This window comes from Euleptes europaea, chromosome 12 (genome assembly GCF_029931775.1).
Source record: "Euleptes europaea isolate rEulEur1 chromosome 12, rEulEur1.hap1, whole genome shotgun sequence".
NCBI classification, from domain to species: Eukaryota; Metazoa; Chordata; class Lepidosauria; order Squamata; family Sphaerodactylidae; genus Euleptes; species Euleptes europaea.
The window spans coordinates 54,957,427-54,974,125 of NC_079323.1; the positions used below are offsets into that span (position 1 = coordinate 54,957,427).

General features: G+C 42.3%; 1 protein-coding gene across 1 annotated transcript; it reads right to left on the reverse strand.

Annotated features, from left to right (window-relative positions):
• Window positions 1–4,642: 4,642 nt before the first annotated feature.
• ATP5PF (ATP synthase peripheral stalk subunit F6) lies at window positions 4,643–7,695 on the reverse strand. Its single transcript, XM_056858471.1, has 3 exons — window positions 7,484–7,695; window positions 5,615–5,739; window positions 4,643–4,695 (listed from the first exon to the last, which is right to left on the reverse strand). Exons 1-3 carry the CDS (start codon window positions 7,651–7,653, stop codon window positions 4,667–4,669), a joined length of 324 nt encoding a protein of 107 aa, XP_056714449.1. The 5' UTR covers window positions 7,654–7,695; the 3' UTR covers window positions 4,643–4,666.
• Window positions 7,696–16,699: the final 9,004 nt, after the last annotated feature.

The following is a 16,699-nucleotide window of genomic DNA, read 5'->3' on the forward strand; positions in this document are numbered from 1 at the left end:
CTTGCTCTAGCTCTGGACCATTTTTTAACAACTGGCTGTAATGCTATATAGAACTTTAACTTTTCAGAAAGCTGATTGTCCTGTAACTCACTATAGGATAATGCTCAGTGTAAGAATGAGGCCTCTGTTATATAAATAATTTAAATACATCCACCAGAACTCCCCAAAATAGCCAGTTACAACATCAAGTTTGATCTTTGAGGTATTGGTCAATACCTTGTTGGAGCTGTGATGTTTACATATTTCTTCTTCAATTCAGGTGTTTTTAAAAGTTTTTTTGGATTTTTCTGCGAACCTGTGGTTTCTTAAGGTTTGTTCTGTAAAAGGCCATGCCGCTTTGTATGGATATTTTGTTCCATAATCTGGGGCCATGTGTAGAATCTGATACTTATACATGCATCCTGAAGAACAAATGACAGAGCTTACTTACTTACAAGTGGCAGAGCTTACTTCTCCAGTCCTTGCCCATGAGCATTCATTTCCCCTCTTTCAGAGTCCTGAGGCAGGATCAATATTTTATATATGATAGTTGTATAAAATCAGCTTTTTTCAAATTACTACCTTGCTGGATCAGGGGAATGCTGTAGACATAGTTTATCATGATTTCAGTAAGGGTTTTGATAAGGTTCCATACAATATTCTTGTTGACAAATTGGGAAAATGTGAACTTCCGGCAAGATGGCGGATCTGATCACAACTTCTCTCAAGAGCTCTTGAGAGAACCTGGAGACGCTCCGAAAACGGGACACTTTTAGTGCCCCGATCCACGTTCCTAAAAGGTGGAACATGGAGCAGGAAATTCCTGCTGCCGAAGAGTGCGGTTTTGACTTCCAAACTTTCCCCCGGGAATGAAAACCCGGGGGGGGGGGGGTTGGATCCTGCCCAGCTGAAGAAGTAACCATCGCCGTGAGCACCTCTAATGGATCCAGGATCAGATCTCCTCTACCAAACACCAGCTATTGAACCATTTTAACTACAGAAACCCCGACATCCGAGACCTGTAAGTGCTAAGAACTCCTTTTGTCTGCCTTTCAATCAGAAAAAGACTGAGGAGATTTTTCAACTAGCTACAAACCCGCACCCCCCCCCACAAGACCAAGAGATAATTTGATAAAATAAGAAAAATCACCAACCAGACTGAGGAATTATAAATCTTTTTCGTGGGTAAACATAACAACACGATTTGAGTGACATTGTACGCAGCAACTGAAGATTCCGAGTTGGAAGGGGGAGGGACGAAGTTCTATTTCTGATTTGAAATACTTTCACTTTAGAGTCTTCCTGCCACGTTTTGCTGTGAGAACGAGGAGACTTTGTGGGAAGGACCGGATGTCTTTAAAGGCTAGAGGACTCCTGAAACTTGATGGTTTGTGTTACACTAATACTGCCCGCCTATACAACCAGCTCCACAGGGGGAACCATGGATTACAAAAGACTGGAGGAAATGTTGATGCAGCACACTGAAACACTCAATAAACAAATTCAACAACAGACAAAACAAATGACTCAACTAATTGACCAGAAACTTGACAACCTTTTGATCAAGATTAAGACAACTAAAGACCAAGTGAAGGTATTAAAAACAGACATGAAAAAGATGGAAATTACCATAACAAAAGTGGAGGAGGAACAAAAGGAAATTTGCATGGAAACTAAGGATAATGAGAAACAAATTGGAGATTTACAAACACAAGGAGAGATTTTAAAGGACCAGATTGCACTTTTGGATTTGAAATTGAGAGAATCCAATCTACGAATACGCAATCCCGCGGAAAAATATGGAGATACTAGAGGGACTATGATAAAGTCACTTGCTGATATTTTCCATTTAAATGAACAAAAATTAAATTATGCAATAGACAAAATACAGAGTTCCCTTGTCACCAAAAATGAAGAAATCAACACCTAGAGAGATTGTGATTATTTTCATGATCTCAGAATGAAGAATACAATCATGCAAATCCAATATGATAGTTCTCTTTTGGTAGATGGATTATCATTAATATTGCTAAAAGATCTACCTCATCACTTGGTCGCAAAGAGAAATGCTTATAAAGATTTCACAATGATATTGAGGAAAAATGGAATAAAATACGCTTGGTTAACACAAGGACTTACTTTAATCTACAAACAGATCAGATGTGTGGTCAACTCACTAGCAGAGCCTGAAAGATTTTTATTAAGATTTTTATTAAGAAATACAGAACTGACAGATCCCATCCAAGGAAGAGACCAAGAAGAAACACGACGGGATGAAAATTCATCTGGGCAAGATGCAGTAACTGGTCACCATGGACGCCAAGAGACTACATTAAGAAAGCAAGAAAAAACCAATAGAAACCCCCAACAGAAAAAGTCGTTTAAAAAGAAGGGATAGAGGGTCGGAGGGTATTGAAATGTTGGGAGTAAGGGGAGGTGCAGGGAAATAACGAGTTTTTTTTTTTTTACTTGCTTGATAATGTAAAGAATATATAGTTCTATCCTTGTTTTTGGAGTAATTATGTATCCTAATAGTATTTTTAAATTTCTTTAATGCTAATTGAATATATTAGAGATTGGGTTACTAAGTTAAGGAGTATATATGGACACTAGAAAGAAATAGGCAATTTTAAATAAATATATACTAGCTCAGAAGGAACAGATAAATAGTAATATAAAGGAGTAACTTAAGAATGGGTTGGAGGAAGTTGGGGGGGAAGTTCAAATTATTATATGTATTTGATTAAGAAGGCATGCATTAAGCTATGCAATATTATTCATAAATATATGGAAAGATAAGCTATATGGAATACCGAATAAGAAGTGTATTATATTTATGGAAAAAGCAATAAAAAGATTTCTTTTAAAAAAATGACAAATTGGAAAAATGTGGTTTAGATCCTATTACTGTTAGGTGGATCTGTAACTGGTTGACAGATCGCACCCAAAGAGTGCTTGTTAATGGTTCCTCATCCACTTGGAGAGGAGCAACTAGTGGAGTGCCTCAGGGATCTGTCCTGGGCCCTGTGTTGTTCAACATCTTTATAAATTATTTGGATGAAGGAATAGAGGGGATGCTTATTAAATTTGTAGATGATACTAAATTGGGAGGGATAGCAAATATGGTAGAAGACAGAGCCAGGATGATCTTGACAGGCTGGAGAATTGGGCTAAAATTAATAAAATGCACTTCAACAAAGATAAATGTAAAGTTCTGCATTTAGGTAGGAAAAATCAAATGCATAATTATAGGATGGGGAAAAGTTGTCTTATCAGTAGTGTGTGCAAAAAGGATCTTGATGTCTTAGTAGACCAAACTCTGAACATGAGTCAGCAGTGTGATGCGGTAGCTAAAAAGGCAAATGCGATCTTGGGCTGTATCAACAGAAGTATAGTGTCCAGATCACGCGAAATGATGGTATTGCTTTACTCTGCTCTAGTTAGACCTCACCTAGAACATTGTGTTCAGTTTTGGACACCACAATTTAAGAAGGATGTAGACAAGCTGGAACTTGTCCAGAGGAGGGCAATGAAGATGGTGAGGTATCTGGAGATCAAGTTCTATGAGGAAAGCTTGAAGGAGCTGGGTATGTTTAGCCTGAAGAGGAGAAGACTGAGAAGTGATATAACCATCTTCAAGTACTTGAAGGACTGTCCCATAGAGGATGGTGCCGAGTTGTTTTCTGTTGCCCCAGGAAATCGGACCAGAACCAGTGGGTTGAAATTAAATGGAAAGAGTTTCCATCTAGACATTAGGAAGAATTTTCTAAAAGTTAGAGCGGTCCCTCAGTGGAACAGGCTTCCTCAGGAGGTGGTAAGCTCTCCTTCCCTGGAGGTTTTTAAGAAGAGGCTAGATGGCCATCTGTCAGCAATGCTGATTCTATGACTAGGCAGATCATGAGAGGGAGGGCATCTTGGCCATCTAAGCATGGCATAGGGGTCACTGGGAGTGTACGGGGGAGGTAGTTGTGAATTTCCTGCATTGTGCAGGGGGTTGGACTAGATGACCCTGGTGGTTCCTTCCAACTCTGATTCTATGAATCTAAGTTTCTTAATAAGCAGTTAAAGTAAACTGCAACTCCCACTATTTCACACAAATATTGTACAGGTGTGTGTGACTTGTTTCCTGGTTCAGTTTAGGTATCATATTGGTACCTTTAAAAATATGCTTACAAAAATTTCAGAAATACTGAATAAGCTTGCTTGTAATCTGCATTCATAAAAATGAAATGTTTGAAATCTCATATATTTCTGAGTTTAACAACTGCAGCTCATACTCAGAGGGCACTTTCACACAGCCTAAATAATGCACTTTCAATGCACTATGAAGGTGGATTTTACTGTGTGAACTGGAAAAATCCACTTGCTAACAATTGTTAAGGTGCACTGAAAGTGGATTGAAAGTGCATTATCTGGACTGTGTGAAAGTGCCCTTACAGACCAGATACTATAATATGGATATGATTCCTGATTATGCCTATCTCAGGAAAAAGGATATTAAACTACTTTATTGAACTTTTGATCTTGTAAAGCATAAAAATAATTTTCAACAAAAGGAAAGAATTTCTATATGTATATCCTTCTGAATTCAAACACACACATATTTGAACAACCAACTGTTTATTTAAGTTACAACTGCAGACCAACGCAACAAACCCAACCTATTGGGGTAGACATGTCCTTCACATCACTTCTGATCTTCTTCAAACTTGGGTTCTATCAAGAGAAAAGCAGTTTCAGCTTAATTAAAAAAACACGCCTCTAGAGAGATACTGGCTAGTTTGCTACATAAATTTACAAACCAATCATTTGCCAAGTTTACTAGATGGTAAGTAACTTTAACCTACAGATGTACAAAAATAATTGAAATATCTGTTGTGCAAAAGCACATATTAAAACACCACTGGTAGTTTTAGTACTGTCCTTGCAATCAATTTGATAGTTGTACACCTTTTTCCCATGCATATTTTCAAATATGGAAGTTTCTTGAAATAACAGATGACAAGACTAAAACACACATATTGGTAAAAGAACCTATTAATACAGTTTTACGTTGAGAACATGAATAAAAGGGAGTCTCGTAACACTGAGTTAGATGCCACGAAAAGGATTCATACATGCAAGGAGGAAGGGCATTTCCACCAATTCTCCTTCTGCTATGGCAACACTTCCATTCTTCTTTCATACTACTACTCCTAAGGGTCCCATATCCCTCATGAGTGGGGAGGGGCATTTCAGGCTGCAATGGGAAAGGGAAGCAGGGAAGTAACTTTTGAGTGCACAGAATTTAGACAAGAGCCAACCTACTTTGTTAATATCTGGGATACAGGTAGTGCTTGCTCACCACTTATATTAAAAATACTAACCATTTGCTGCAGAATATCTTGCCATCTAATGCTAAATTTTAGTCAATTGAAATGTATTTAGAAGTTGGGTATCTAGTTTCAAAGACTGAGGGCAGTTCTACTGATTGCAAGTTGGTAAGGCATAAGATCTTACTTCAAGCCAATTGTTTCTCCATACTTAAACATGTCTAACAGCACAATCTGGACTACAGACACACCCTTCTAAGTCCACTGAAGTCAACAGGCTTCAAACTGTAATGTAAATTAGTGTACAAGCTTTAATAGCTTACCCTCAAATTTGAAGTCTGGAAATTTGGTCAAGTCTCCACTGCCATATAACCGTTGAAGTTTAGCAATTCCTTCATTCAGATCTTTCTGATATTCTGGGCCAGCATCAACAGGGCCACCAGCTTTCCTTCAAATGAAATAATGAGCATTTAAATAGAAGTAGTTAGTGTTAAGACTATGATCTGTAAGACAAAAGCTAGGCTCTCCAGCTGGCCATGGAACCTTGTGAGGTGACTTTGGGCCAGTCACACACACTCAGCCAAACCTACCTTACAGGGTGGTTGCTGTGAGGATAAAATGGAGGAGGGGAGAACATTGTAAGCTTTTTAGAGTTCTCACTGGGGTAAAAAGTGTGAAATAAAAGTACCAATACTACATTTTCTTATGCATTTAAAATAATTTGTCTCACACAGCTTTTTCCCACTGTATTGTGGGGGGTGAGGGGGTACCTTTTAAAGAAAACAAGTTTCAATCACTGCTTGTCACCTACATTATATTTCTTTATTCAAGGAAGTCTACATAGCACAGGCAGCCCAATCCTGAAGGGGGGAGGCAGATCCGCAGCGGCCAGAGGCAGCGCAGCTGCACCACCTCCTCAGAGGCTTCCCAGTCGTCACAGAGGCAAAGAAACATGTCTGAAAATTTAAAAAACAAAGGGGGGAACACCCCATTGCCTACAACAGGGCTGCACAACCAAAAAAGGTGGCTGCTCAAGGGGGCATTCCCAGGGCGAAAGGGCTGGAAGCTGCCTAAAGGCAGCTCCACCCCCTCCACACCGGTGTGGGCTTTCCTGGCGTAGCTGTGCTAGCAGTGCCCGGACGCTGGTGTGTTTGCCCCCGCGCCAGCGCAGATGCCACCTTATGCCGGTGTGGGGTCACACCGGCTCCAAAAGAGCTTCATCTCGCCGCCCCCTCAGGAATGGGTTCATAGACTTTTAAGCAAAATAATACAACCAAAGTTGAAATACACGAGAAAGAAAAACAGTCAACGCTTTAGGAAGAGGTAAATATTAAATAATTTTAAATATCAAGTTAAAACTAAAATAGTAAGGGGAATCATTACAGCTCTGAATTAATGGCAGTAGCTTGGATTTTTAGTGCAGCCAAGATATATTTGGCAACTGACAGAGGTTATATTACTTTGCCTAAAAACCTATGGGCTTTGTCGCCCTTGAATAAAGAAAGTATATGATAATTTGCTACATTATATTAAGCTTTAAACCTCAGCCTCTTTTGTCTAGACCATTCCTGTTACAATCAGCTGAGCTGCTTTACATATTGTGAATTTAAACTTTTGGCCAAATTTATTCTAAAGTTACTACCTACCAACAGGACCAATCAACAAAAAATATAATTGCCTGTCATTAAGTATCACAGTGGATTCTATATTACTAGAAGCCAATTTCTAGAAGGGCTTATACAAGAACCCTCAAGGGAACTGCCCACCAACTACGAGCAAGGGAAAAAGTACCTCCACCAACTACACAGCTGCACTTTCCTCAATACAGGTTGCTGCCAAGTAAGTATTGACCAAAGGAAAGGCTATCAACCAAGGAAAGACCAGAGGCAGGGAATTCACTTCTGACTGAGCCTGAACCCATACAGAAATAATTTTTTTTCCTGTTCCTTATATCCAACTTTAACGTGTTTTTATTGTGATATTTTGTAAGTTATTTTGAGATCCTCTTGGGACTATAAAGCAGAATATAACATTTAAACGCCTTCCAACTATGGAATGCAAGAATGTTTGGATTTTTTTCTTACACTGATCTCGCAGTTAGTTTAAATGATCATCAAATCGGTAACAAGATATTCAAAGCACTGGCTCCTTAAAATTCCTCATTTATTACTGAACTGTCTCCATACACTTACTGGCTTTTTGTATCGTATTCTCTGATCTTGTCCAAGAAGAGTTTCTGCACAGGATCAAGTTCCTTTGCCTTATTGAACACAACAGCAGAAAAACCAATGTTTCTACGCAAGTGGGTGGAAACAGCGGAACGAAAAATGTAAGAAAATCTGAAGAGCTGTTGGAGAATCATGATGAACTTGCAGGCGATGCAGCTAGAAAGACAAAGTACCAACAACTGTCTCAAAGACTTAATGTTTTGGAGTACATTAAAAAAAAAACACCAGACCTCACTTACAATGACTCAATACTACAGTAAAGTTTAAATCTGTAATCAGATCCAAGTATAACCACCGAGTTCCTTCCAATTCTTTTTTAATTTAGACTACTTGTACACTAGCAGCTTACACTTAGAAGCTAAAAATATAAAGAAGTAATGGTATTGAAATCTGAACTCAAGTAAACACAAATTGTATTATAAAAAAGTTTTAAAACTACAGCAAAGTGCTTTTTGTGTCCTGACTTGTACGGCAATCTACACAAACACATCCTTGGATGGCACATATGGGCATCATGGCAAATACCCTTTTTTGGAATTCATCAATTAGCCTTTAGAGCCAGTTTGTGCTGCAATTTCTGCGCAGGCAAGGACCCTAGGTGAAACAACGGGGGCTACCGCACTTTGTATTCCCAGCGATGTATTAAGAGTTTGAAAATGTTGTAAAAAACATCGCTTTAAAAGGGTTTTTGGATACCACGGCTTATAAATGGTTGGAAGACGTCTTCACAGCTAAAGGGGCCAAACAAAGCGCAAACAGTATTTTTTTATAACGTTTTCAAACTCTTAATACATCGCTGGGAATACAAGTGCGGTCACAGCCAACATTTAGATAACTAGACTGGGAAGATAATTCACAGTGGGTAGCTGTGTTGGTCTGTCTGCAGTAGTAGAAAAGGGCAAGAGTCCAGTAGCACCTTAAAGACTAACAAAAATATTTTCTGGCAGGGTATGAACTTATATGAGCCACAGCTCACTTCTTCAGATACAGCTAGAATGTGAATCCATCTGTCTTTAAGTAGAGGAGAGTGAATTCAGACAAGCATTAGTATGGAAATGTTAACAGTATGTAAATGTGAACAGCAGGCGTGATGGGATTAGGTGTGGTATGCCCATGACTGGGAAGGCTCATGTTCATATTCCCTGATACGATGCTCATTGGATGGCCTCAAGGCAGTCATTATTATTTTTTTATATAATTTTTTTGATTTTTCAAGTTAATTCAAATTCAGTTAAAAAAATCCATTAACATATCATGTCATCTAAAAGTTCTATCCTGTCATTTAACAAACGTTTATATCTTTGGCTTCCCCTCTCCCCTCCTCTGTCCGTTTATTGTCACTGTCACTCTCTTTGTATTTACTGTCTAATTCTTTATCATAAATCACCTGTATCTTTGTCACCTATACCTAGTGAACTATTGCCAGCTCTTAATTATCTCATCCTCAGGGCAGTCATTCTGCCCAAACTACTTCAACGTTACTTAAGTCGCTAAAGGCCGCGCAAATAGGGAAAACAGTCAGTCAAAATTGGCTTTTAAGAGGCTAGAGAAAAGGATAAGAGAACCAAAACCACTGCCATCACTGGGGGGGGGGAGGGGAGCTAGGGTCAGCATCCCTAGGGTGAGAGAGACCAAGACGCGGCCGGCCTCCCCCATTTCCTCCCCGCAGCACCCCCTCCTCACCCTTCCAGCTCCACCAAGCCGTTGCGGGGTCACCTACATCCGTCCTAGACCCAGTATGGCCCCGCCTCTACGACGCGCAGTGGGTGCTGGGAGCTTGCTGACGTCCCTCCTTCCCCTCCCCCCCCCCGCCGCCCCAATTGCGCCTCCACCATGGGATGAGCTGTACAACGACCAACGCGCGAGACACACTCACTCTGACCTCCGGCGCTTTCAGTCTTTCATCAAAGGAAAAGAAACGCAGCTAAAATATAAATAGTACAAATATAAATAGTGAAAAATTATATATATATATATATATATATATATATATATATATATATATATATATATATATATATATATATATATATATATATATATATATATCTCCCTATTTAATATAGTGAAAGATTTTATATATATATATATCCCTATTTAATATAGTGAAAGATTTTATATATATATATATCCCTATTTAATATAGTGAAAGATTTTATATATATATATATATCCCTATTTAATATAGTGAAAGATTTTTTTATATATATATATATATATATACACATATAATATATATACACACACACACACACACACATATATACACTATATATATACTATATATACATATATCCCTATTTATCAGTTCTTGCACCGGAAAGGGAAGGATTTGCTTCCGGTTTAAAGTAAGCGCGGTTGATTTTACCTGCGAAAGCTGGTTTCCTTAGTGGGGGGGGCGTGGTGCGTCGGCGGCGCCTTTTCGCAAAGGATGGCGGGACTCGTAGTTTTCGGCCTGCGGGGGGGGAAGCGTACGCGCGCTTTCCCCCCTGTCAGGGGAAGGACTTGCTTCCGGTTCAAAGTAAGATTTCCACCTGCGAAAGCCGGTTTCCTTAGTGGGCGGGGCGTGTCGGCGCCTTTCCGCAAAGGATGGCGGGACTCGTAGTTTTCGGGCCTGCTCGCGGAGGGGGGGGGGGAGAAAGCGTACGCGCGCCTTTTCCCTGTCAGGGCCCCGCGCGTAGGCCTCGCCACCGGAGCCGGAGCGCGTCCCGGGCTTCGCTCCACCGGCCCCCGCAGGGGAAGGGACCGGGCCCTCCGGGAAGGGCTGTGCCGGGGGGCGAGGCCGGGGGAGGGAAAATATCGGGGAAGGCGGCTCCGGCTGGCGTCGCGGCCTGGTCGCGTGTTTTCTGGGACGGAGGCTGAGGCGGGTGAGTCCGGGGCGCGCGGTGGCGGGGGGGGCGGCGGGGGGGAAGCGCCTCGCGCTGTATCCGGGGCGGAGGGGGGGGGGTCTCGTGGCCTCTTCGCTTTCTGGTGTTTTGTTTCCGTTTCTGCCCCGCGCGGCGCCGCTGCTCTCATTTCCGTTCCGAGTTCAAACGGCGAGGAGGCGCCGCCGCGGGAGGGAGGAAGGCAGGAAGGCCTGGATGGAGGCCGGCCTCCCCTCTTCGTTTTCGACGACTGGCGGGAAGGAGACCCCCCCCCTTTCCCTGGGCCGGGCCCCCCTCCAGGGAAGCCCGCCTGAAAGTCGACCATGTTGGGCCCCCGACTCCGCGTGGACAACACCCAAAAGCCCCTCCGCGCGCACGTGGGGACGGCCGGCCCGCAAGGTGCGGGTCGCAGGCCGGGGGAGTCCTCACAGCCGCACCCCTTACTCCCACACCGGGGCCGGATTTAGCCCTGATGGCGCTGAGACCGCAAGGTAGACTTCCCCTGGCTATGGAAGATCCACTGGTTTGGCGATTCGTCACCGTCTCTTTTCCTTTCTGCAAACGTGTTGGGACAGCCAGGGAATAGCTTGTGGCTGGGCGTTATATGCCATTAAAGGGTTTATGAATGAATTGCGGCTGGGCAAGGGGATCCCTGCGTGCCTGCTTGCCAGGAATTGGGGCAAGAGGCACGGAGGGTCGCAGTGGACCATAGCAAGAACGGGGAGAAACTGTTGAATGGTTTTATTATTACGGCGTTAGCCAGACAAACTACAAACCTTACCAGTTAAAATCGATTACGTCAATCAACAATTAGATTAAAACCTCTCTATAAGGGTGAAACTGTTACTTTACTGCCGCCTCCAGGTCTGCAGCGCTATCAGCTTTACCCTGAATGCTGTTGGGTTGTCATATCTTGAATTTGGATAAATATCTCTCCCTCGGTACAATCGGGACTCAGAGATTTCTGCCCATCAGGGCCTCTGGGTCGCAGCTGCTCCAAATAAATAACTGTTTCTTGAAACAATGGTCTTTGGGTCTCTCTCCCGGCCCCCCACCCCGAACCCCTGGTTTGTCACAACAGGGCCCTAAGCTATTGAAGGTAATGGAGCCCTTTATATGTCCAGCTGTCCTTTGTCAACAATAGTAGAAAAGGGTAAGAGTCCAGTAGCACCTTAAAGAATAACAAACATTTTTTATGGTAGGGTATGAGAAGAACTGAGCTGTGGCTCACGAAAGCTCATACCCTACCGGAAAATATTTTTTGTTAGTCTTTAAGGTGCTACTGGACTCTTGCCCTTTTCTATTACTGCAGACAGACTAACACGGCTACCCACTGTGCTTTGTCAACAATAATTTGTTGCTGTTTTTTGTGTTGAATATATGCTATATGGTAATTTATGGACCCCCTAAAACATGCAGAATGTAGGCACCCTATATATAGAAATGAGCAAACCAGTGATATTTTAGGGAGCAGGTGGGGCCCATTACTTACATCATAGGAGCCTACACAACACAAAACACTGTTGCCGTATGTAGGTTTTACTTTATTTGTTTTTTATCTTATACTTTGGAAATGTACATCCAGTGTGTTTTTTTTCCTTTAAAGTTTTTTGGGGGGCCCAAGAGAGTGTGGCCCTAAGCTATGTTGTGCCAAGCTTGTTTAGCTTATACGTAAATCCGGCACTGGTCTACACTTCCCACTGTCTCCGGATTCAAAGTGCTGTGTGTAGCTGACCCTACTGGGACGCCTATATCGCTTGGTCCGAATGACTTCTTAGGTTCTAAAAAAAAGTCACTGCAAATACTTTAGAGGCGTGCTGTCAAAAACCAGAACAGCTATTTCACGGTCGCGGACCGCTTGCTTCAATAGGTTATTGTGTGTTCGTCTATAAAAGAATGATCACCCCGCTGTTTTGTAAAAAGCGGCTTAAGCTGTGTGCAGAAGCAGTGCCGGATTGACGTATAAGCTAAACAAGCTATAGCTTAGGGCCCCACTGTCTTGGGGCCCCCAAAAAAATTTAAAGGAAAAAAAACATTTACATTTCCAAAATATAAGATAAAAAACAAATAAAATAAAACCTACATACATCAACAGTGTTTTGTGTTGTGTAGGCTCCTATGATGTAAGTAATGGCCTGCTAGCCTGCTCCCTAAAATATCACTGGTTTGCTCATTAATAATTATTTCACTATTAATATACTTCTTGTATTTCAGTTCTACAATTACTTTGATAAAATACATATTTTGTTATGTGCAAATGGCTTTAGATACCTATTAGGTCCATAAATTACCATAAAACATATATTCAACACAAAAAGCGACAATTTGTTGTTGACAAAGGACAGCTGGACATATAAAGGGCCCCATTACCTTCAATAGCTTAGGGCCTCATCAAACCTAAATCCGGCCCTGCGCAGAAGTCACGACACAGAGTGGGGTCCCTCCGCAGCTGCTTTTCATTGGGTATCTGAAACCCTGCCTTGATAAGACAGAACATGGGTGTTGAATTTTCTGTTTTGTTAAATGAATATTTAGCGCTTATAAACTGTGAAGCTGCTAGTAGAATGTGCATTGCCTCTTTTTCTCTGAACAACAGCTCTTGTTAGTAAGAGTTCAATTGGGGTTATTAGTTCCGTTTTTATTAACCAGGCACGCCTGGATCTTGATGCAGTTCAGACCCCCAACCTTTTAGCTGCGTTCCGTGGGGCTGACAGTAGGAGGGCAGAAACAGCCAACTGAGAACCTCTCTTCCAGGAATTGTAGACTCGTAGAGTTGGAAGGGTTCATGTAGGCCATCTAGTCCAACTCCCTGCACAATGCAGGATCAGCTCAAAGCATCCCTGACAAGTGCTCAGCCAGCCACTGCTTTAAGACTGCCAGTGAGGGAGAACCCACCACTTCCCTAGGCAGTCAATTCCACTGCTGAACTACTCTTACCATAGTTCAGTAAGATTCCAGCTGGTACTTTTCCTCCCATAATCCTATTGTGGGTACTGTCCTCTGCTGCCAACAGGAACTGCTTCCTGCCCTCCTCTAAGTGACAGTCTTTCAGATACTTAAAGAGAGCAATTATGTTCCCCCTCAACCTCCTCTTTTCCATACTGAACATTCACAAGGCCCTCAGCCTTTCCTCGCATGGCTTAGCCTCCAGGTCCCTGATCATCCCCGTGAGTCCTCCAGAGCTGTACACAGTAGTCCAAGTGTGGCCTGACCAAGGTGGTATACAGCAGAACGGACATCTTGCAATTTGGATGTTATGCCTCTGTTGAAACATCCTAAGACCACATTAGCCTTTTATGCTGCAGCATCTCACTGGCTGCTCATATTTAGTTTACAGACCACCCGTACCCCAAGATCTTATTCATGCACTTCTATCTAGAAGTGTATTCCCTCATCCAGTATGTGAGCATCTCATTTTTGTTACCCAGATGAAAAACTGCACTTGTTGAATTGCATCTTGTTCACATCCACCCGCTTTTCCAGTGTGTTCAGATCTCATTGGACTTTATCTTCCAGGGTCCTTGCAATTTGGTGTCATTTGCAAATTTAATGAGTCGTACCTCTGCCCCCTCATCCAGATCATTTATAAAATTATTGTAAAGTACTGGGCCCAGGACCAAGCCCTGTGACACCCTACTAGACACCTCCCTCCAATCAGATGAAATGCCATTGACAACTACTCTTTGGGTGCGGCTCTCTAACCAGTTCCCTATCCACCTAACTATTCTAGAGTCTAGTCTGCACCCATCAGAACATCATGGGGAAACCTGTCAAAAGCTTTACTGAAATCCAAGTAAATAACATCAACAGCATTCCCTCGATCCAGTAAGCTCATCACTCAATCAAAGAAGGAAACGAGGTTGGTCTGACAGGATCTATTGGGGAGAAATCTGTGCTGACTTTCCTGGATCACCAAGTTGTCCTTCAGATGTTTGCAGGTAGACCCCTTTAAAATCTGCTCCAGTATCTTCCCTGGGATAGAGGTCAGACTGACTGGCCTTTAGTTTCCTTAGTCATCCCTCCTCTCTTAAAAAAAATAAAAAATAAAATTTACTCTCCTCCAGTCTTGTGGTACATCTCCTGTCCTCCAAGAGATCTTGAAGATGATGGACAAAGGCTGTGCGTGCTCTAGAAAGTTCTTTGAACACTCAGGTGCATACCATCTGCCCCAGGGAATTGTACTCATCCAGTGAAGCCAGGTGCCTCTCAACTACCTCGCTGTCCATGTCAACCAGCAGCCCAGGTACAGTGCCTTGCCTACTACAATTTCTAGAAGAGCCCGTTCTCTTTTTCAGGGGAAAAACTGAGGCAAAATAGGCATAGAGCCTGTCCTCTGTCAGAGTTTCTCCATTTTCAATCACTTTGAGCCTATTGGCTCTTTTACCTTGCAATTGCTCCTCATATATCTGAAGAAGTTTTCTGTTGTGTTGAGCTGCCTTGGCCAGCCTCAGCTCACCCTGAGCTTTGGCCTCCCTGATAGCTGACCTACAGTGCCTAGCAACCCTCAGATACTTTTCTTTAGAGTATTCTCCTTTTCTTGAACATTTCCTTTTTCTTTCTTTGCTCATCACAAAGTTATCTGTTCATCCTCTTGGATCCCCTACCATGTTTCCACCTTGTTGGAATAGCGAGGGCTTGAGCTTGCAAGAGCTCTTGTTTTAGGAGAGTCCTCCCTTCACTTGCTCCTTTCCCTTCCAGCATTCTTGCCCGTGGAATGACTCTCATCATGCCTTTGAGTTCATTAAAGTCTGCCCTACTAAAATCTAACATATGGGTCTGGCTATGAACTTCCTTGGTTCCCCACAGGAAGCTCATAGCCAGGTATAAATGTTACATGTTTATTGAAGTGTCATATGTACTGTTTTCTGATCACTGAATTACCTGGTAGCCAATACTTTACTGAAAATCAGAATAAAAGTATAACTTACACTTTAAGGAGATGGCAAGCTGTGACGACAAGGTACTAAAAAGACTAATTTTCTATACTTTGTGGCCCTTTTGGTAGAATACACAAACTATGGGACTATAAGGATGTATATGTACACAATTTTAATGAGAAAGTTAAATACTGGAAATTATCTTTATCATCTAGTTGTATTTCCATCTTGCTTTCATATGCCCTGAAACTAGTCACTTGATTAAGAATTGCAAAGGTGGAGAAAGCTTCTTGCTCAAGTATTTGTACGATAGCATTCCTATGCTTAATTTTACCACAGATTGAAATTCAATACAAAATTTTAAAAATGGCACCCAGATTCTAGCAGTAAAAACTGACTCATCCTGGTCTTGATTGAACATTTCCAAATAAGCTTGTTTAGGATAAATCTTAATCTATTTACTTGGAGTCTTGTGAGATCAGTGGTTCTTTTTCCTTCGGAAAGAGTATATATATTACTACAGAGGGCGTGTGATCCGGTTGATTCTCCTGGACCTCTCAGGGCAGTCGATACCATCAATCATGATACCCTTCTGGACCATCTCTCAGGGTTGGGGCTGCTGCTCAGCCTCTTGGCTTCTGGCCTGCGGGGTCCCACAAGGTTACATCTTGTCTCCAAGCTTTTCAATATTTACATGAAATTACTGGGTGAGATGATCCAGATTTTGGCAAAGATTGTCACCAACAGGCGGATGACATTCAGCACTGTCTTGCACTTCTGGTGGATCCCAGGCAGCTTGTGGAAATCTTGAACCAATGCCTGGAGGCAGCTTTGGGATTGATGAGAGCCAATAAGCTGAAGCTTAATTCCAGCAAGACAGAGATGCTGCTGGTTGCTCGAAGGACTAGCTTGGGATTTGCTGTTTCTTGTTCTAGATGTGGTTGTATTCCCTCCTTAAAAAGCAGGTTTGCAGTCTGGGGTGCTGCTGGACCTGAGCCTCCTGGTGCATAAACAGGTGGAAGCGGTGGCCAGGGGATCCTTTTACCTGCTTTGTCTGATGAGCCTGCTATGGCTCTTCCTGAGTTGAATAGATCTTGCCACTTTGATGCATGCTCTAGTAACATCTAGATTATATTACCGCAACGTGCTCTGCATGAACCTACCCTTGAAGATGTACGGAAGCTACAGTTGGCACAGGATGATGTGGTCTGAATGTTGACTGGAGTGGGTAGTGGCCACTATATCTCCCCAATCTTGCTCCGTTTATGCTGACTCCCAATATGCTTCTATGCCCAATTCAGGTGCTGGTATTGACCTTTAAAGCTGTACACAGTTTGGTACTAGCATACCTGAAGGTCCAGCGACTCCCATATGAACCTGCCTGATAATTACAACCATCTTCAGTGGTTCTGCTTTGGGTATCACCATCATCTGAGGCT